The sequence below is a fragment of the Triticum aestivum genome, chromosome 7B (genome assembly GCF_018294505.1).
Source record: "Triticum aestivum cultivar Chinese Spring chromosome 7B, IWGSC CS RefSeq v2.1, whole genome shotgun sequence".
Taxonomy (NCBI): Eukaryota; Viridiplantae; Streptophyta; class Magnoliopsida; order Poales; family Poaceae; genus Triticum; species Triticum aestivum.
Genome location: NC_057813.1, coordinates 1196560 through 1219911, shown reverse-complemented (window position 1 = coordinate 1219911; position 23352 = coordinate 1196560). Strand labels below are relative to the sequence as shown.

The window sequence follows — 23352 nt, the reverse complement described above, 5'->3', positions numbered from 1 at the left end:
AATGTTGGTGCTGTTTGGTGTCGTGGTGGTGTCTATGATAGTAGGGCCTGAGAAGGTTAATGTGTGGATCTCTCCTCAAGATGGCGCCAACATATTCTGGAGCGTGCGTATGTGATGCGCACTGAAGACTAGTTGGTAATCTCGGCTGGTCGTGGGGCGGCTTGGTGAATCCACCAGATTAGATGGTGTGTGGTCAGAGACTGATCCACTTATTTGTTTTTGTCAGACTCTGTTGAATAATATAATAAATATGGTTGTCTGCATTGCTCGATGCAGAGGCAAGGCAGTGAGTTTTCTGGTTTTTTGGAGAAAGAAAGAAACCAAACACGCCCTAGATCAGATCTATCTGATTGTTCCATAAGCAAAATGGCATCTCTCCTCCTGGTGCTGGTGCTGGTGCTGCAAAGAATATAAGAATCTGTCCATCAAGACCGAAACACTCAACCACCAAATTAAAAGGCAGCAAGCAAAGCAAAGCAAAGCAAAAAGAAGCTTCTTGTTGGCTCTCCCTCTCTCTTAATCTTAATTTTAGTCTCACCACCAGCTTAATTAGCCAACCAGCCAAAATGAGCAGCATAACCCCCTGGCTGGCATGGCACTTGCTCCTCACATCGCATCACATCACATCACATCACATGGTTGATTGTTGTTTTTATGCTCTGTCACTGCTCACATACTTCCATTTACATTATAGGCCTGTCTGTCCTCTCTCTTTGTCCTTCTAGTCCTACAGTACAGTACAGTACAGTACAGTGAAATTAACAGAATCCAAAGCATGCCATCTTATTAGGGTGTTGGTGGCCGATCCAACAATAAATAAATAAATAAATGAATGTTTTTCATTATCTTACAATAACAGAGTGAAATACTTGGTAGTACCTTAGAGGCATAATAAATCCGCCGAAAATCACAACTTGATTCCTTTCCTCTCTATAGGGCAACTGAGAAGGATGAATATAAATCAGAAGCTCACCGTCAACGACGGACAGGTTGGATTGGACATGGACAGCCTCAAGTTATTGGACATGGACAGCCTCAATAACAGAGTGAAATTCTTGCTACCAAACCCAAACCAAAGCAGCTTTCGCGCACTAACCTCCTCTGCTCTCTCCTCCCCTCCCCACATTTTATTTATTTATCTATTTATTTTACCCCTCCCTGCATCCTCTGTAACTGTTCCTAGGAGGGAGAGGGCACAAGGAAGGATTTTCTCCCAGAGTTTCCTTCTTGAATTTTGTTCTTGCTTGTCCCAAATCCCTACCTGCCTGCTGCATTTGCTCCTGCTCCTGCTCCCGGATTCCAGCGCCCCCATCCAGCCAAATCCCCACTTCTTCTTGGCCATTTTTGGGTCTACATCTTTGGCTGCCGCAAGATCTGAAGAATCACCCCCACCCACGGCGACGGCGATGAGGCCGGAGGCGAGGCTCGATTCGGCGGCCTTCCAGCTCACCCCCACCCGCACCAGGTAACGCCACTCAAGCTCAACCTCCCAATTCCCCATACCATCAGGGGCGGATCTGCCCACCAAACCAAATTCCCCATCTTTGCTGTTGCGCCGCCACCAAAGATGGGAATGCCCAAAGCTCTGCTCTTTCTGTTGCTACAGGTGGTAGATCCAGGAGGAGATAGATACCATTCATACTTATTGCTGATTTTGTCTTCTGCTGATTGCTCAAGCTTACTGGTTTCATTGGCATCTCCAACAATTTCTTGTGTGTGTGTGTGTGTGTGTGTGTGTGGCGGTAGTAGTAGCATTATAACGAATTCTCTGTTTCTCCCCCCTTTCTTGTTTCTAGGTGTGATTTGGTTGTGGTGGTGAATGGGAGGAAGGAGAAGATCGCCTCCGGCCTGCTCAACCCCTTCGTCGCCCACCTCAAGGCCGCCCAGGACCAGATCGCCAAGGGAGGCTACACCATCCTGCTCCAGCCGGATCCGGGGGCCGACGCCCCCTGGTTCACCAGAGGCACCATCCAGAGGTTCGTCTCGTGTTTATTTGTCAGCAGTGTCGGCGGTGGTGGCTCATTTTGCGTGGTGTTGGCATTAGGTTCGTCCGGTTCGTGAGCACGCCGGAGGTCCTGGAGCGGGTCACCACCATCGAGTCCGAGATACTGCAGCTCCAGGATGCCATCGCTGTCCAGAACAATGCAAATATTGGACTCAAATCTGTAAGTGCAGGATTATCATCTATTCTATTGTGTACCTGTTTATTTGTTGAGAGAAATAATAGCAGAACAGTGACATGTTTCTGTTTGTGATTTGCCAGGCAGAAGGCCATAATGTGGACTCCTCCATGGAAGGTACGTATAAGAGATGCTACCGATTTCATTCCTTGCATGGTCACAATGTCTACCAAGAAATCTTCAGCAATGCTTATTCGTAGCTGGAAATGCAGTGCTGCTTCTTTAGAATCTATCATTCGTTATGGAGTTTGGTGCGGTGTACCATCAGTCACAGCTGTGGTAGTACATGATAGTGGATGGCTTAAAAGTATATTTATGGTTGATGCATGGCCTGTCTTTATTCCTGTTTATACATTCCCTTCTGTTCTGTTTTACCTAACTTATATTGGAAGCTGATTATTCTGTGATGGATCTAACCATCATTAAGTGCACAAGTTTTCAGGACGATTCGCAACTCCATAAAAAAGTGCAGGGGAAATATTTATGTTTTTTGATGATAGATTGATCTGTACTGAAACATGATTTTGCATCCCGTTTTCCGTCGATAAATATACCTGACATATCCCTTTACAGGCAGCAAGACAAGTTATGATCCAGATGGTGATAAGGCACTCGTCCTGTACAAGGTATGGCTGTGTCAATAGGTAATAAAACTGTTTTTTCGCTATGTGAATGTGTCGTGGTAAGAGGGGCTTATAACTCTCATATTTTTGACAGCCTGACACACATCCAGCATCTCCACTGCAGAATGACACTGGAGTACACGAGGAGCATTCAAAGTATTTATCTGCATAAGCCCCCCTTTTCTCCATGATGTTTTCCTTAAAGGCATTCTATATCTCACATTCTTTTCTTGATTACATGAAGAAACTATTGTCTTATTTTTTGTTTTGTTTCCATGGAGTAGCCTATGCTTTTTATCTAATCAACGGTTCTCACACTCATTCTACAGTCAAATTCAGCTCCTTGATTACCTTATCTGCACTTCTCTGGGATGATGTCTTATTTTTTGGAATTTCCTTTTTATCTGCATTGCGGTAAGGTGTGAATGGATTTATTTATTTTACAATGTTTTGCAGAGTTCAGCTTCTCAGAGTGCTGGAGACTCGCAAGACTGTCTTACGTAAAGAGCAGGCTATGGCCTTTGCACGTGCTGTAGCTGCTGGGTTTGATATTGACAACCTGATATATTTGATCTCATTTGCAGAGCGTTTTGGTGCTTCACGCTTGATGTAAGTATCTTTCCATTGGATATGACATATATTCATGTAGATGATGTGAACCTGAGGCTGCTGATTAATTTGCGCCCACTCCATATGAGAACTGCATAATTTATTGCATTCCATTCTGATGCTGAGTATACAGTCTTGCTGAATGTTGTTGCAATGCACAAGTAGCTTAAGCAATTTCTGTGAGTGCATTAGTATCAAATCTGTTGCGCTAACACGTTCATTGATTTGCTATCAATTAATAGGAAGGCGTGCACACAGTTCATTGATTTGTGGAGGCAAAAACATGAAACTGGACAGTGGATTGATGTTGAACCTGAAGCTATGTCTGCACGTTCTGAATTTCCTCCCTTCAATGCTGCTGGCATTATGTTAATGGGAGATAAGGAAACAATGTCTGTCTCTAATGGAGATACAAATGGCGAAGATGCTGCTAAAGCTGGTATGTTGGTGCCATGACTTAACTTACTACATTCCAAATGCTCACTTTGTTTGTATTTAGTATCTTTGTAGTTGATAAGCGGATTTTGTATGTTTTGTATTTGTATTTGTACTTGTACTTTCCAAATGCTCACAAGAACCATTCACTTTATTTCTTCCATAGCCTATAACAATGTTTTATTTTGAGTTTTCTGTTATCTGAAAATTGTGACCCAAATTGTTCCTAATATATTGCTGCCTTCTGCTTATTTTTACACGACAATTTTCCGTTATTATTGTCCAGGCATGTTGAATTTGTACCCTTTTTTGTCAATCTGCATACACAATCGATTCATGTTTTGCTTTTTCTTTTTTACTGTGAGAGAGAACTTGGGTCTGAGGAATCATTTCTCTGTTGCTTGACAGATCACAGGACACCTCAGCACCCAGGAGCTCCCCATCATGGTCCATATCAATCAGGATATCCACCATGGGCAATGCATCCTCCTTATCCCATGCAAGGCATGCCACCATACTACCCTGGGGCGAACCCATATTACCCTCCTCCCTACCCCCCAACGGATGATCCCAGGTACAACCGTTCAGAAAGGAGACTATCAAGGAGGCACTCAGCAGATAGCAAGGACTTTGACAACTCCGATGATGAAAGTGATGACCAAAGTGGTTCAGAGAGGGAGAGTTCTCATGGCCGCAAGTCGAGTAAAAAGGGCAATCGCTCGGGCAAGAAGAAATCTAATGTAATTGTCATACGCAATGTAAATGTAACATCAAGGAAGAAGCATGGGTCATCAGAGAGTGAGTCGCAATCAGGCTCTGATGTGGCATCAGAAGATAGTGACGATTCACACAGAAAATCCAGCAAGAGGAATCATCATAAGCGCTCAAGCTCGAAGAAAAAAGGGGATAAGAAAACCACTGTTGAGTCTGAAGATGAGTACACCAAGGATGGAATGTCTAATGGGCAGCAAGATGGAGATCAAGGAAACTGGAATGCGTTCCAGAATTTCTTGCTCAGAGATGAAGAGAAGACAAGAGATCATAATGACGCGGACATGTTCGCCAGTGAAAGAGAGGCACCACAACCACCTAGGAGGAAAGAGACCACAAGAAGTATTGATGATCCTATTCTTTTATCAGAGCGAGGTTCTGCCGATGTCAATGAGCGGCATGCGATGTCTTTCAGTTCAGCCAACGGGAGAATTAGGGCCAGGCAGATGATGTCTGGTGATGAACTTATGATGTCTGCGGAAGGTCGGAGCTTTGTGGATGGTGGCATGAAGGAGATAGAAGCTGGAGGTGGAGGATACAGAAGAGGGGCAAATGATGACTTCATGGTTTATGGACAGGACAACTCAATGGACAGGAGGAGCTCCTTGGACCCCCTTGCCGAGGCGCATTACAAGAGACCCACTCCTCTAGAGGAAAAGAAGAATGTGCACAGTATGGGCGATGAGTCCTTCATGATACCTGTTACCTCCAACTCACAGGATAATCTTGGAGCAGCCGGCCGTACTGCCATTGACATAGATGCCGAGCTTGGCTCAAGTGTTCAGAAAACATCAGATGCTAAGGCTGGAGCTGAACTTTTCTATGAGCCAGATGAGTTGATTCCAGAGCGTGGATTTGAAGATGTTTCATTTGGATATGACCCATCAATGGACTATGACAGCCACATGCAGATTCAGCATGACGTCAGCGTTGAAGATGCAAATGCAGAGGATTTATCCGTTTGTGTTGAGGGTGAAGAAAAGATGCCGGGGAAAGATAAGAAGCTTAGAGGTTCACAGGAGGGCGTGGATAAAAGAAGGAAGGATGCCTCAGCAAGGAGATTGTCAGCGCCCAAAGGACCACTAACTGATGCACAGAAACGTGCGCAAAACCTACGGGCGTACAAAGCGAGCCTTCAAAAGGAAAAGAAGGAGCTGGTATTGATGTTTTACTTTTATACATTTTATATATTAAACAGTTTATTCTTTTCTTCTGCCCCACATGATTAGTTTACTCTTTTTTATCGTCCTCATCGCATATTTTTAAGTGACCAAATTGAATCTATATACAACAGAGTGCTCTAGTATTATCTATGTCCTTCTGGTGTGGCAAAATTAAATTAATACCCCCACCATTCTCACATGTATTGAATGCCATATTTTTCATATGTGTCACTAGAGTAGAAGACCAGTACCTAGAAGCAAATAATAGGGCAAAAAATGTGGTGGAGAATGTCATTTGTATGCATCAGCAGAATTGCAGTTTTCAGCAGGAAGCATTTGCTCAAACCGCTGATGAGTTTTTGTTGTTGTAAATAAATATTTTCAGGAAGCGGAGCAGATGAAACGGCTGGAAAGGCTTAAGCAAGAGAGGGAAAAGAGGATTGCTGCAAGAAGCGGCGCATCGAATCCCCAGAAAACCACAGCTAAAGCAAGCGCAGTGAGCAAGTCAACCTCATCCTTGGCTGAGATGAAAAAGGAGAAAAGTGGCGGCACAACCGAATCCTTGATTGAGCGATTGAAAAAGCTTGCTCAACCTAAAACCAATGCTTCAACTTTGAACCCCAAGTCAGCGACCGCGGACCACCCACGGAGAAGAAGCTTGCCGCAATAAGGTCCTTGTGCTTTGGGGAGTATTTATTTGGTTTTGTTGACTGATTGATGAGGCCAATAATTCGATTTGTATTGATTAAAATTTTTTGGTCTGTTGATTTCTAGTACATAATCTACACATTGTTGTATATTACGACGGAGTTGTTTGTAAGCAGTTTGTTTGTATAATCTGTCATTTGCGTTGTATTACAATCTACACATTAATTCTAGTATATACTTGTGGATTGGACATATTGATCTGAAAAGCTGTGTACTAGTTCTGGTGTATATACGTATGATCGTATATATACGCCGAGGAATGACTTGCATGAATATCTGTGGATCAGCTGAATTGGTTTATGGGTATATTCTCTTTCTTTTCTCTCTTCAAATTCCCATAGTGTTGATACCTCCTTTTTAGGGGAAAATGAGAGTTTTTATTCAACAAGAGAATCCAACCGCTGTGGGTGAACTGGTTCTTCCATAGTTTTTTTCTTCTTTTCGAGAAAACTTCTAATCTATTCATCTTTAATCATGACAGTACGACGAACACCGGAAATAATAAAAATTACCTCCAGATCCATAGGCCACCTAGCGACGACTACAAACACTGAAGCGGGCCGAAGGCGTGTCGCCGTCATAGCCCCTCTCTTGTCGGAGTCGGGCACAACTTGTTGTTGGATATGATCGGAAAGTCACCGTGCTAAGGCTCCATAGGACCAGCACACCAGAACAACAACCGCAGTCGACGAAGAATAACGTAGATTAAAAGGATCCAACTCTAAGGCACATTAACATAGACGAACAACAACCATATCCAAGCAAATCCATCGAGGATAGATCCGCCGGAGACACACCTCCACACTGAAGGAAATATGCCCTAGAGGCAATAATAAAGTTATTATTTATTTCCTTATAATCATGATAAATGTTTATTATTCATGCTAGAATTGTATTAATCGGAAACATAATACATGTGTGAATACATAGACAAACAAAGTGTCACTAGTATGCCTCTATTTGACTAGCTCGTTAATCAAAGATGGTTATGTTTCCTAACCATGAACAATGAGTTGTTATTTGATTAACGAGGTCACATCATTAGTTGAATGATCTGATTGACATGACCCATTCCATTAGCTTAGCACCCGATCGTTTAGTATGTTGCTATTGCTTTTCTTCATGACTTATACATGTTCCTATGACTATGAGATTATGTAACTCCCGTTTGCCGGAGGAACACTTTGGGTGCTACCAAACGTCACAACGTTACTGGGTGATTATAAAGGAGCATTACAGGTGTCTCCAAAGGTACATGTTGGGTTGGCGTATTTCGAGACTAGGATTTGTCACTCCGATTGTCGGAGAGGTATCTCTGGGGCCCTCTCGGTAATACACATCACATAAGCCTTGCAAGCATTGTAACTAAGATGTTAGTTGTGAGATGATGTATTACGGAACGAGTAAAAAGACTTGCCGGTAACGAGATTGAACTAGGTATTGGATACCGACGATCGAATCTCGGGCAAGTAACATACCGATGACAAAAGGAACAACGTATGTTGTTATGCGGTCTGACCGATAAAGATCTTCATAGAATATGTAGGAGCCAATATGGGCATCCAGGTCCCGCTATTGGTTATTGACCGGAGACATGTCTCGGTCATGTCTACATTGTTCTTGAACCCGTAGGGTCCGCACACTTAAGGTTACGATGACAGTTATATTATGAGTTTATGCATTTTGATGTACCGAAGTTAGTTCGGAGTCCCGAATGTGATCACGGACATGACGAGGAGTCTCGAAATGGTCGAGACATAAAGATTGATATATTGGAAGCCTATGTTTGGATATCAGAAGTGTTCCGGGTGAAATCGGGATTTTACCGGAGTACCGGGAGGTTACCGGAACCCCCCGGGAACCATATGGGCCTTAGTGGGCTTTAGTGGAAAGGAGAAAGGGGCAGCCCAAGGTGGGCTGCGCACCTCCCCCCTCCCCTAGTCCTATTAGGACTAGGAGAGGTGGCCGGCCCCGTCTCTCTCTTCCCCCCCGAGGAATCCTATTCCAACTAGGATTGGGGGGGGGGAATCCTACTCCCGGAGGGAGTAGGACTCTCCTGGCGCGCCCCTTGTGGCCGGCCAGCCTCCCCCCTTTGGTCCTTTATATACTGAGGTAGAGGCACCCTAGAACACACAAGTTGATCCACGTGATCTATTCCTTAGCCGTGTGCGGTGCCCCCAGCCACCATAGTCCTCGATAATACTGTAGCGGAGTTTAGGCGAAGCCCTGCTGTTGTAGTACATCAAGATCGTCACCACGCCGTCGTGCTGACGGAACTCTTCCCCGACACTTTGCTGGATCGGAGTCCGGGGATCGTCATCGAGCTGAACGTGTGCTTGAACTCGGAGGTGCCGTAGTTTCGGTGCTTGATCGGTTGGATCGTGAAGACGTACGACTACTTCCTCTACGTTGCGTCAACGCTTCCGCAGTCGGTCTGCGTGGGTATGTAGACAACACTCTCCCCTCTCGTTGCTATGCATCACATGATCTTGCGTGTGCGTAGGAATTTTTTTGAAATTACTACGAAACCCAACACACACGACCACCAATGATGCTAGATGCACCAACGGAACGGGGGTAGGCCGGGAGACCTTTATTTCATCTTCAGGGAGCCGTCGTCGTCGCGCCTTCCTGCGCAGGACACAAACTCTAACAAATCTCAAAGGAACTACTAACAACAGAGCCCTCCCGCCAGCCTTTTCCAGGTTCCACTACGCCCCCATGGCCCTAGGGTCATCGGAGACGAGGCAGACCTGCGGCGGAGCCGGCGAGAGGCACAAACCCTAGCTTTTTTTGGAGGAGGAGGCGGGGATGCGGGGAAAGTCTGAGCTGTTTGGGTTCATCCATAGCTTTAGCTCTTCAAAGACCAAATTTTGCTATAAGTGTTGCAAATTTGCAGCATCTCTTAGCGGTGACCACAAAATCACATGGACGCACCCGCTAGGAAACCAGATCATGGCGCCGCAATCCTCCACATCACGATGCCCTTGCCTGTCAAATCCAGCCCGCATCAGATCCACGCGCGAGGGGGCCGAAGAGCCTTGCTGTCGCCGGCGTTGGCCGGGCCTTGCCCGGTCACGCCCTCTAGCGACGGGAGGGGAGGGGAGGCGCTCGGAGGTGGTTAGGGTTCCCTCATTAGTGCAGAACTGGGCTATAGCCCCGGTTCGTAAGGGCCTTTAGTGCCGGTTCTGTAACAGGCACTAAAGGGTGGGGACTAAAGGTCCCCCCCCCCTTTAGTACCGGTTCAGCACGAACCGCCGCTAAAGGGCCACCACGTGGCACGAGCCAGGGCCGGGTGTGGGGACACATTTAGTGCCGGTTGGTAACATCAATCGGTACTAAAATTTTGGGGGGTTTTGGTTTTATTATTTATTATTCTTTTAATTTTGTGTTATCCATTTAATTCTTTTTCGTTTGCTGGTATTTTACGATACTACATATTGTACACGTTATGCATATATATAAATAGAATTTCTCGTAGAACCGATCATATATATATATATATATATATATATATATATATATATATATATATATATATATATATATATACAGTTATTCCTACATGTTATGCATATATATAAATAGAATTTCATCGAATGTCTCACAACCACACCATTATTCACACATACACATGTATATATATACAGTTTTTCGTACATGTTGCCTTCAGAGCCAGTGGCATTTGCCTTGGTGCCTTCGGAGCACGATGACAATTGGGAGTGGTTCATTGGGGCGGTAGCTCGTAGTAGAATTCCCCTTTGGGATCTATGACCTCGTCGAGCAAAAATCCCGCTATTTCTCTTGAAGTGCTCGTGTGCGCTCCACTGGTAGGAGCTTCTCCTGCACCGATTCGAACTATTAAGAAGGAGATCAATATCCATGTGTATTAGTTATGTGACTAGATATCGATAATGAAATAAATACTGTGAATATTGTTCTGTCAAACGTACCCACAGTTGTCTATCAGTTTTGGTCCTTTCGGACGTCATCATGCGAATATTCTCAAAAACGTAGTATGCACACACATCAGTCCCCGGCGCCTGCTTCAGGGCCTTTACGAGAATAGAATTTAATCAGAAAATAATTAATCAAGCATGCTAATTAATGGTATTGAAACTAGAATCAAAGAGATGCATGGTAGCTAGCTAGTACTACTTAATTAATTATACCTTGGGTCGAAACCAATACAACTTTTTTCTTTCCATGGACCTGGAACCTCATTCCTGAACTTTGCCCAAGCCCTGCCCGCCGGCAAAGAAAATGAATAAACGAGTTATTAAATAGTTGATATCAGGAAATGACGAACTAAAGAGGCCGACATATAGTTAATAATGATTGAAATTACCTGTCGACTATCCCCTTCACGATTGTGTAGTCTTTCTTATTTTTAAGTAGTGAGTCCAGTACTTCAACTGTTCCTTCGTCAACTTTAATGATTAACAAGATCCAATGATAACCGCATGCACACACGTTTGCATGTCTTAATTAAGCGGGCATGTGCATAACACTCATTAACTACCCTAAACCCTATACACTTAATTATTAACATCTAGCTAGCTAGTAAGTAAAAACAGAATTTGTAGTACAAGACAGTGTGACTCACGTGTAGTTGTAAGGAAGTAGTATATCTTCATTGGTATTGAGGTGCTTCAAGAACTCTAGCATGTTTTTCTCTACATCGTCTTTATACCATTTGTATGTCCATGTTTTTCCATTAACGGTATTTGGGTCAATGAACCCAATGCCATAGCGTCCAGCTTTTTTCATTTCATACATCTTCATCCTGCATAATACCACAGAAAATAATATAGTGAGGATAATTATAGGTAATGATCGATCAATGAGCACTACAGCTAGCTTGAGACTTGAATTACAGAAAGAAATCACTTACAGACAATAGCAACTGACGAGAGATTTGTCGAGTGCGTCTTGATTGAATAAATGAAATAGTTCTGAATACTCAATGGACAGAGCTAGCTTATGGAAGTAATACTCTTCCTTGACTTTCACCATGAGGCCCTCTCGATTGTTACTCTTGGTAATTTTCATGTACCAATCATGCAATTCATACATTCTCTTTAGGAGGTTCTTGACCTCCTCAGGCTTGACCAAAGGTTAGCCGCAGACATATTTCCGTTTTATGTCCTGCTCTTTAAGCTTAGGCATGGGCTCAATCTCGAGGAGTTGTCCAACAGTGATACCGAGCATTTCAGCCTGCCTTCTATGCTCGTCGGTTATTACCAGCTGACCGGCGCCGGTACTCTCATGTGTTGGTACAACAAGCGGGGGGATTGATTGCGCCGCCTGTTCTCCTAGCTGGGGAACGGTTTTCCCGCATTTTTGGCCAGCTGCTTGGCTCGAGCTCGAGCTTGACCCTTTTTGTCGTGCTCGATGTGCCTTCCTGATTTGGCGCTCATAGTCTGAGTCAATAGGCTTGGGAGCTGGTGCTTTAGCCATACGAATAAAGTGGTCAATCTTATCCTCGGGCACTTTCTCCCTTGGCGGCGGTGGCGGTTTCAGTCCAAAATGGGCGTCCACTTGGGCCTTCACTATGGCGTCGTTTTGCTCCTTGGTCATGTAGTAAGGCCTCTACGGAAGAGGCGCGAGGCTTTTTGGACCATATAGAAATCGCTTGCCTCCGCATGTACCTCCTGTACTACCTCGACTTGTAGCACTACGCACCATAGCTGCGGCGGCTCTCTTCTGCGATTGCTGAGGCAGCGGAGACGGCTGACGCGGTGTCGGACTTGGAAGAGGAGTGGCACGCGTTGGTGGACTTGGAGGAGGAGGAGTGGCCTCACGCGTTGGCCGAGTTGAAGCAGGAGGAGTGGCCTCACGTGTTGGCTGAGTTGAAGCAGGAGGAGTGGCCTCACGCGTTGGAGGAGCGTGAGTCGTCTGCTCCTCGTCACCTCCTGGAATGTCAAGCTCTAGCTGACGCGGTGTCGGTGGCCTTCGAAAGATGATGCAATCCTTTCTCCATAGGATGATATGATGTATGGCTTCTCCCAGTGTGTGCTCCTCGTCACCTCCAGGAATGTCAAGCTGTAGCCCCGAATATTGGTCCACCACCTCATCAACCACGACACGAGCATAGCCGGCTGGAATCGTTCTGCAATGGTAGGTTGCTCCGGGGGGATTTGTATAAGCAACGGCGTCCGCCGCCTTCACGGATATGTTCTTTATTTTGAAGTGTAGCTCACAGTTAGTGTTCTCCATGATGTCATCCACAGGGTATCTATCCAGCAGTGCGTCGCCCGGGGCGGAACCCACGCTGCCTCTCGGCATGGATGGGACGGTGCTATCCAATGCTGGATCATCCGCTAGCTGCGGCCGCTGCTGAGACCCCCTTTCCTGGCTAAGCGAGTCGATCTGCTGCTGCTGCCTCTGCAATTTGAGTGCCAAGTCCGTGTGCGCTGATTCTAGGCCTTGAAGGCGTTCTGCTTCCTGCTTCCTCTGCTCGTCCTCCAGCTTCTTCTTCTTCTCCTCCTCCATCTTCCTTCTCGCATGGCTTTTGTAGTCGGTGTTCCACTCAGAAAAGCCCTCATACCACGGAAAAACGCCGTTGCCTCGTGTTCTTCCTGGGTGTTCACGATTTCACAGGGCGCGCGTAAGCTCGTCGTTCTCTCTGTTGGGCGTGAACACCCCCTTTCGAGCTTCTTCTATTGCTTCAACTAACTTATCATCGGCTCCTTTAAGACATGCCTTCTTCGAAACCTCGCCTGTCTTCGGGTCCAACGCCCCCTGGCCCCCCATGCGCATAGAACCAAGTTCTGCACCTGGGGGGCCAGCTCAATGTAACTGGAGTGACCTATGCAGCCAGCATCTCTTGCTCAGACTTATCCCACTTAGGCATTGCCACCGCGTAGCCACCTGGCCCCAGCCTATGAAATTGCTTCTTTTTTGCGGCATTGGCCTTGTTTTTTCTAGACCATTCCTTAGATAATTCTGATTCCTTGAATTTCAAAAAATCGTCCCAGTGTTCTCTTTGGTTCTCTAGTGTTCCCTTGAATTCTGGAGTCTTCTTTCCTACTTTGACGTAGTTATTCCATACAGTTTTCTTATGGTTGTTGAATGCAATTGCCATCTTCCTAAGAGCACCGTCATTGACTTTCTCCACATTTGCAGCTGTGAAATGATCTGGTAGGGTGAAATGTTCCATGAGATCTCCCCAAAACGCTTTTTTTTGCTCTGTCGTCAACAAAAGTAAGATCTGGACGGGGCTTTGATGGCTCTTTCCATTCTTGAAGGGAGATCGGGAGTTTGTCCTTCACAAGAACTCCGCACCGACGAACGAACTTGTTCGCAATGTTCTTAGGCGCTATTGGTTCACCGTTAGTTTTGATGGCATCGATGTTGTACTTTACGCCCTCCTTCAACATTTTTCCCGGGCCTCACACTCTGTCTGTAGAAGATTTGCTCGATCCGGAGGGCTGAAAGAAGAAAGATCGATTCGTTAATATATCTTCAAATCATTTAAAACATGTGATGATCACCAGATGCCTGCTTATATAAATACACCTCGCCGGTCTCTGTTATTTCAAGATCAACATTTTCTTCGCCATCATAATCATTAATTTCTTCGCCATCATAATCAAAGTCGTCGTCCATGACTTCATCAATTCGGTCGTCGCGATCGAATATCATATCATCACCCTCCCCGGTATTGTTCAGTTATTGGGAGCCATCATCTTCTTCATTTTGATCATCTGGTGCACGAGGGGAGCGTATGATCTCGAACAGGGCCTCTTCTCCCTCTCTGCCGGTATTATCCTCCATAGCTTTTATTTAACTAATCCAGAAGAAATATAAAACAATCTAGTATTCAAATTACAATATGCATGCATGCAATCAATAAGAGGAAATCCTGAATCATAGTACACAATATGCATCGTCTCGAATAATATATAATCTCGAATACATCGTCTCGAATACTATATATCAAATACATCACTAGCTAGCTAGCTAATAAAGATCGAATACTACAGAATAATCTAGGCCACTCGCGGTTCTTGAGGCGCGGGCGGTGGACACCCAAAGAGAAGGAACCATCACAGGATCATAGCTCCGGTCATCTCCCCAAGGACCCTGCCAGGTATTGGAGAACCTGACGTCCATAGCAGCCATGTAGCAGCGAACGTGCTCGTCCTCCTCCCTGACACAGCGACGCACCACCTCCGGCGGGGCCGGCTCCATCCGCACCGAAAGTGGCCCACGGGAACGCCACCAAAGGAGGTCAGGGTCGACGACGGCACCCGGGTTCCTCACCAAGCGGCGAGCCCCTGAAGGTAGCACCTCCCAGTGCCAGCCCGGCGGAGCCCAGTCCCGGACATGGGTCCTCTGAAGCAGGACGTCGTCGCGAACAGGTCGACGGCGAGGATGCAGGCCGGGCATCGTCGAGAACAAATACTATACGCCACAAAAGTAACATTTTTTAAATGATTGGATTGTGATTTCTTATATGTAAATTCTAAATTTGTATAACTAAAATTATAAGAAACTAAAAACTAACATTTCTATAACAATTTGAAATTAATCTAATTCATCTAGCTAAAACTAACATTTCTAAAATTTCGAACATTTCTATAACATTTCTATATACTATTTGAAATTAATCTAATCTAATCAATTAATTCATCTAAAACATTTGTATAAAAAACAGGGAAAACAGAAAAAACTAAAAACTAAAAACAGGAAAAAATAAAACTAAAAACTAAATGTGTGTGTGTGTGCGTGCGCGTGTGTGTGTGTGTGCGCACGAGCGCGTGTGCACCTACGGTGCCGGCGGCACGGTGGCTTCGATTGGAGGGAGGAGAGGGGCCGGGGAGAGGGGCTCACAGCGCGGGCGACGGCGAGGTGACGGGACGATGAGGCAGAGGGGACGGCGACGGGGGCGGCGGCGACGGCGACGGGGACGGACGGCGACGGGGGCAGCGACGAGGGACGGCGACGAGGGCAGAGGAGAAGAAGCAGAGGGAGAACGAACTAACGATTTTTTTTTGAAGTGTTCTCTTATATAGAACCTACCTTTAGTACCGGTTAGTGGCTCCAACCGGTACTAAAGGTCTGTTTTGGCCAGGCGAAGCGGCGGGAAGCGCACCCCCTTTAGTACCGGGTGGTGGCTACAGCCGGTACTAAAGACCCTCCCCTTTAGTACCGGTTGTAGCCACCACCCGGTACTAAAGGGGGTGCGGTGCGGGCAAGTTTAGTCCCACCTGGCTAGCCGAGGGGCGCCCGCACCTGTTTAAAAGCCCCGGCGCGGCTGCTCTCTCGAACTCCTCTCTATAGCAGGCTTCTGAGCCTAACTCTGCCTCTTTGCCCCGTGGGCCTACTGGGCCCTGTGTTGGGGAACGTTACAGAAAACAAAATTTTCCTACTCGTTTCACCAAGATCCATCTAGGAGTTCATCTAGCAACGAGTGATCGGATGCATCTACATACCATTGTAGATCGCGAGCGGAAGCGTTCAAAGAACGGGGATGATGTAGTCGAACACGACGTGAATCAAATCACCGGAGATCCTAGCACCGAACGGACGGTGCCTCCGCGTTCAACACACGTACGGAACGGATGACGTCTCCTCCTTTCTTGATCCAGCAAGGGGGGGGGGGAGAGGTTGATGAAGATCCAGCAGCACGACGGCGTGGTGGTGGATGCAGGGCGTCACAGTAGCAGGGCTTCGCCGTGTACTATGAGGGAGAGATGTAACAGGGGAGAGGGAAGCACCAAAGGCTGAGGTATAAAGTCCTCCCTCTCCTCAACTATATATAGGAGGGCCAAGGGGGGGGGGTGCGCCAGCCTAGGAGATCCAATCTCCTAGGTGCGGCGGCCAAGGGGAGGTTTCCCTCCCCCCCAAGGCACCTAGAGGTGCCTTCCACCATTGGGACTCTTCCCTTTTGTGGAAACCTAGGCGCATGGGCTTTTGGGGCTGGTGCCCTTGGCCCATGCAGGCCAAGGCGCACCCCCTACAGCCCATGTGGCCCCCGGGACAGGTGGCCCCACCCGATGGACCCCCGGGACCCTTCCGGTGGTCCCGGTACAATACCGATAACCCCGAAACTTGTCCCGATGGCCGATACTGCACTTCCTATATATAATTCTTTACCTCCGGACCATTCCGGAACTCCTCGTGACGTCCGGGATCTCATCCGGGACTCCGAACAACATTCAGGTTACTGCATATACATATCTTCATAACCCTAGCGTCACCGAACCTTAAGTGTGTAGACCCTACGGGTTCGGGAGACATGCAGACATGACCGGGACGACTCTCCGGTCAATAACCAACAGCGGGATCTGGATACCCATGTTGGCTCCCACATGCTCCACGATGATCTCATCGGATGAACCACGATGTTGAGGATTTAATCAACCCCGTATACAATTCCCTTTGTCAATCGATATGTTACTTGCCCGAGACTCGATCGTTGATATCCCAATACCTTGTTCAGTCTCGTTACCGGCAAGTCACTTTACTCATACCGTAATGCATGATCCCGTGATCAACCACTTGGTCACCTTGAGCTCATAATGATGATGCATTACCGAGTGGGCCCAGTGATACCTCTCCGTTATATGGAGTGACAAATCCCAGTCTCGATCCGTGTCAACCCAACAGACACTTTCGGAAATACCTGCAGTGCACCTTTATAGTCACCCAGTTACGTTGTGACGTTTGATACACCCAAAGCACTCTTACGGTATCCGGGAGTTACACGATCTCATGGTCAAAGGAAAAGATACTTGACATTGGAAAAGCTCTAGCAAACGAACTACACGATCTTGTGCTATGCTTAGGATTAGGTCTTGTCCATCACATCATTCTCCTAATGATGTGATCCCGTTATCAATGACATCCAATGTCCATAGCCAGGAAACCATGACTATCTGTTGATCAACGAGCTAGTCAACTAGAGGCTTACTAGGGACATATTATGGTCTATGTATTCACACGTGTATTACGATTTCCGGATAATACAGTTATAGCATGAATAAAGACAATTATCATGATCAAAGAAATATAATAATAATACTTTTATTATTGCCTCTAGGGCATATTTCCAACAGTCTCCCACTTGCACTAGAGTCAATAATCTAGTTATATTGTGATGAATCGAACACCCATGGAATTCTGGTGTTGATCATGTTTTGCCCTAGGGAGAGGTTTAGTCAACGGATCTGCTATATTCAGGTCCGTATGTACTTCACAAATCTCTATGTCTCCATCTTGAACATTTTCACGAATGGAGTTGAAGCGACGCTTGATGTGCCTTGTCTTCTTGTGAAACCTGGGCTCCTTGGCAAGTGCAATAGCTCCAGTGTAGTCACAAAAGAGTTTGATTGGCCCCGACGCATTGGGTATGACTCCTAGGTCGGTGATGAACTCCTTCACCCATATTGCTTCATGTGCTGCCTCCGAGGCTGCCATGTACTCCGCTTCACATGTAGATCCCGCCACGACGCTCTGTTTGCAGCTGCACCGGCTCACTGCTCCACCATTCAACAAATACACGTATCCGGTTTGTGACTTAGAGTCATCCAGATCTGTGTCGAAGCTAGCGTCGACGTAACCCTTTACGACGAGCTCTTCGTCACCTCCATAAACGAGAAACATTTCCTTAGTCCTTTTCAGGTACTTCAGGATATTCTTGACCGCTGTCCAGTGTTCCTTGCCGGGATTACTTTGGTACCTTCCTACCAAACTTACGGCAAGGTTTACATCAGGTCTGGTACACAGCATTGTTGGGGAACATAGCAGAAATTCAAAATTTTCCTACGTGTCACCAAGATCTATCTATGGAGAGACTAGCAACGAGGGGAAGGAGAGTGCATCTACATACCTTTGTAGATCGCTAAGCGGAAGCGTTCAAGTGAACGGGGTTGATGGAGTCGTACTCGTCGTGATCCAATTCACCGATGACCAAGTGCCGAACGCACGGCACCTCCACGTTCAACACACGTACAGCCCGGTGACGTCTCCCATGCCTTGATCCAGCAAGGAGAGAGGGAGAGGTTGAGGAAGACACCATCCAGCAGCAGCACAATGGCGTGGTGGTGATGGAGGAGCGTGGCTATCCTGCAGGGCTTCGCCAAGCACCACAGAAGAGGAGGAAGAAGAGATGCAGGGCTGCACCAACGAGAGATCGAATCGCATGTTATGGGCAGCCTTATGCCTCACTATATATAGGGGAGAGGGAGGAGGGTGCGCCCCATCTAGGGTTCCCACCCCTAGGGGGCGGCAGCCCTAGATGGCAAAGGGGGTGACGGCCAAGAGGGGAGAGGGGAGGGAGGCGCAGCTAGATGGGCCCTAAGGCCCATCCCCTTTAGGGTTTGCCCCCTTCCCACCTCTTAGGCGCCATGGGCCCTTGTGGGAGGTGCACCAGCCCACTAAGGGGCTGGTCCCTCCCCACTCTTGGCCCATGCAAGCCTCCGGGGTTGGTGGCCCCACTTGGTGGACCCCCGGGACCCTCCCGGTGGTCCCGGTACGTTACCGATAAATCCCGAAACTCTTCCCGTGACCAAAATAGGACTTCCCATATATATATCTTTACCTCCGGACCATTCCGGAACTCCTCGTGACGTCCGGGATCTCATCCGGGACTCCGAACAACATTCGGTAACCACATACAAACTTCCTTTATAACCCTAGCGTCATCGAACCTTAAGTGTGTAGACCCTACGGGTTCGGGAGACATGCAGACATGACCGAGACGTTCTCCGGTCAATAACCAACAGCGGGATCTGGATACCCATGTTGGCTCCCACATGTTCCACGATGATCTCATCGGATGAACCACGATGTCAAGGACTTAATCAATCCCGTATACAATTCCCTTTGTCTAGCGGTACGATACTTGCCCGAGATTCGATCGTCGGTATCCCGATACCTTGTTCAATCTCGTTACCGGCAAGTCTCTTTACTCGTTCCGGAACACATCATCCCGTGATCAACTCCTTGATCACACTGTGCACATTATGATGATGTCCTACCGAGTGGGCCCAGAGATACCTCTCCGTTTACACGGAGTGACAAATCCCAGTCTCGATTCGTGCCAACCCAACAGACACTTTCAGAGATACCTGTAGTGCACCTTTATAGTCACCCAGTTACGTTGTGACGTTTGATACACCCAAAGCACTCCCACGGTATCCGGGAGTTGCACAATCTCATGGTCTAAGGAAATGATACTTGACATTAGAAAAGCTTTAGCATACGAACTACACGATCTAGTGCTATGCTTAGGATTGGGTCTTGTCCATCACATCATTCTCCTAATGATGTGATCCCGTTATCAACGACATCCAATGTCCATGGTTAGGAAACCATAACCATCTATTGATCAACGAGCTAGTCAACTAGAGGCTTACTAGGGACATGGTGTTGTCTATGTATCCACACATGTATCTGAGTTTGCTATCAATACAATTCTAGCATGGATAATAAACGATTATCATGAACAAGGAAATATAATAATAACTAATTTATTATTGCCTCTAGGGCATATTTCCAACAGTCTCCCACTTGCACTAGAGTCAATAATCCAGTTCACATCGATATGTGATTAACACTCAAGGTCACATCCCCATGTGACTAACACCCAAAGAGTTTACTAGAGTCAATAATCTAGTTCACATTTACCATGTGATTAACACTCGATGAGTTCTGGGTTTGATCATGTTTTGCTTGTGAGAGAGGTTTTAGTCAACGGGTCTGAATCTTTCAGATCCGTATGTACTTCACAAATTTCTTATGTCATTTTGTAGATGCAACTACTACGCTACATTTGGAGCTATTCCAAATAACTGTTCTACTATACGAATCCAGTTTACTACTCAGAATAGTCTGGATTAGTGTCAAAGTTTGCATCGGCGTAACCTTTTACGACGAACTCTTTTACCACCTCCATAATCGAGAAAATTCCTTAGTCCACTAGTTACTAAGGATAACTTTGACTGCTGTCTTGTGATCCATTCTTGGATCACTCTTGTACCCCTTGATGACTCATGGCAAGGCACACTTCAGGTGCGGTACACAACATAGCATACTGTAGAGCCTATGTCTTAAGCATAGGGGACGACCTTCGTCCTTTCTCTCTATTCTGCCGTGGTCGAGCTTTAAGTCTTAACTCCATACCTTACAACTCAGACAAGAACTCCTTCTTTGACTGATCCATCTTGAACACCTTCAAGATCATGTCAAGGTATGTGCTCATTTGAAAGTACCATTAAGCGTTTTGATCCATCCTCATAGATCTTGATGCTCAATGTTCAAGTAGCTTAATCCAGGCCTTCCATTGAAAAACACTTTCCAAATAACCCTATATGCTTTCCAGAAATTCTACGTCATTTCTGATCAACAATATGTCAACAACATATATTCATCAGAAATTCTATAGTGCTCCCACTCACCTCTTTGGAAATACAAGTTTCTCATAAACTTTGTATACACCCAAAATCTTTGATCATCTCATCAAAGCATACATTCCAACTCCGAGATGCTTACTCCAGTCCTCAGAAGGATTGCTGGAGCTTTGCATACTTATTAGCATCTTTCAGGATTGACAAAACCTTCCGGTTGTATCACATACAACCTTTCCTCAAGAAAATCATCGAGGAAACAATGTTTTGACATCCTATCTGCAAGATTTCATAAATAACGCAGTAATCGCTAATATAATTCCAACAGACTCTTAGCATCGCTACGAGTGAGAAAGTCTCATCCGTAGTCAACTCCTTGAACTTGTCGGGAAACTTCTTAACGACAAGTCGAGCTTTCTTAATGGTGATACGTACCATCATTGTCCGTCTTCCTTTTAAAATCCATATGTACCTAACAGCCTTACGACCATCAAGTAGTTCTTCCAAAGTCTACACTTGGTTTTCATACATGGATCCTCTCTCGGATTATATGGCCTCAAGCCATTTATCGGAATCCAGGCCCACCATCGCTTCTCCATAGCTCGTAGGTTCATTGTTGTCTAGCAACATGACTTCCAAGACAGGATTACGTACCACTCTGAAGTAGTACGCATCCTTGTCATCCCACGAGGTTTGGGAGTGACTTGATCCGAAGTCTCATGATCAATATCATAAGCTTCCACTTCAATTGGTGTAGGTGCCACAGGAACAACTCTTGTGCCCTGCTATACACTAGTTGAAGTGACGGTTCAATAACCTCATCAAGTCTCCACCATCCTCCCACTCAATTCTTTCGAGAGAAACTTTTCCTCGAGAAAGGACCCGATTCTAGAAACAATCCCTTATTGCTTTCGGATCTGAGACAGGAGGTATACCCAACTGTTTTGGGTGTCCTATGAAGATGCATTTATCCGCTTTGGGTTCGAGCTTATCGGCCTGAAACTTTTCACATAAGCGTCGCAGCCCCAAACTTTTAAGAAATGACAGCTTAGGTTTCTCTAAACCATAGTTCATACGGTGTCATCTCATCGGAATTACGTGGTGCCCTATTTAAAGTGAATGTGGTTGTCTCTAATGCCTAACCCATAAACTATTGTGGTAATTCGATAAGAGACATCATGGTATGCATCATATCCAATAGGGTGCAGTTATGATGTTCGGACACACCATCACACTATGGTGTTCCAGGCTGTATTAGTTGTGAAACAATTTCCACAATGTCTTAATTCTGTGCCAAACTCGTAATTCAGATATTCATCTCTATGATCATATCATAGATCTTTTATCCTCTTGTCACGACGATCTTTCAACTTCACCCTGAAATTACTTGAACCTTTCAATAATTCAGACTCGTGATTCATCAAGTAAATATACTCAACATCTACTCAAATCATCTGTGAAGTAAGAACATAACGATATCCACTACATGCCTCAGCACTCATTGGACTGCACACATCAAAATGTATTACTTCCAACAAGTTGCTTTCTAGTTCCATTTTACTGAAAACGAGGCTTTCAGTCATCTTGCCCATGTGGTATGATTTGCATGTCTCAAGTGATTCAAAATCAAGTGAGTCCAAACGGTCCATTTGCATGGAGTTTCTTCATGCATATACACCAATAGACATGGTTCGCATGTCTCAAACTTTTCAAAAATGAGTGAGTCCAAAGATCCATCAACATGGAGCTTCTTCATGCGTTTTATACCGATATGACTTACGTGGCAGTGCCACAAGTAGGTGGTACTATCATTACTATCTTTTGGCATGAACATGTGTATCACTACGATCGAGATTCAATAAACCATTCATTTTAGGTGCAAGACCATTGAAGGTATTATTCAAATAAACAGAGTAACCGTTATTCTCCTTAAATGAATAACCGTATTGCGATAGACATAATCCAATCATGTCTATGCTCAACGCAAACACCAATCTCGATGGTAGAGGGAGCGTGCGATGCTTGATCATATCAACATTGGAAACACTTCCAACACATATCGTCAGCTCACCTTTAGCTAGTCTCCGTTTATTCCGTAGCTTTTATTTCGAGTTACTAACACTTAGCAACCGAACCGGTATCTAATACCCTGGTGCTACTAGGAGTACTAGTAAAGTACACATCAACACAATGTATATCCAATATACTTCTATCGACCTTGCCAGCCTTCTAATCTACCAAGTATCTAGGGTAATTCTGCTCCAGTGGTTGTTCCCCTTATTACAGAAGCACTTAGTCTCGGGTTTGGGTTCAACCTTGGGTTTCTTCACTAGAGCAGCAGCTGAATTGCCGTTTCATGAAGTATCCCTTCTTGCCCTTGCCCTTCTTGAAACTAGTGGTTTCACTAACCATCAACAATTGATGCTCCTTCTTGATTTCTACTTTCGCGGTGTCAAACATCGCGAATATCTCAAGGATCATCATATATGTCCCTGATATATTATAG

The 23352-nt window shown here is 45.7% G+C and overlaps 1 protein-coding gene across 1 annotated transcript; it reads left to right on the top strand.

Annotated features, from left to right (window-relative positions):
* Window positions 1–994: 994 nt before the first annotated feature.
* Window positions 995–6681, top strand: LOC123161004 (COP1-interacting protein 7). Its single transcript, XM_044578852.1, has 10 exons — window positions 995–1465; window positions 1797–1976; window positions 2045–2165; window positions 2264–2297; window positions 2754–2806; window positions 2898–2959; window positions 3260–3412; window positions 3655–3851; window positions 4256–5775; window positions 6167–6681. Exons 1-10 carry the CDS (start codon window positions 1002–1004, stop codon window positions 6449–6451), a joined length of 3069 nt encoding a protein of 1022 aa, XP_044434787.1. The 5' UTR covers window positions 995–1001; the 3' UTR covers window positions 6452–6681.
* The last annotated feature ends 16671 nt before the right edge of the window (window positions 6682–23352 follow it).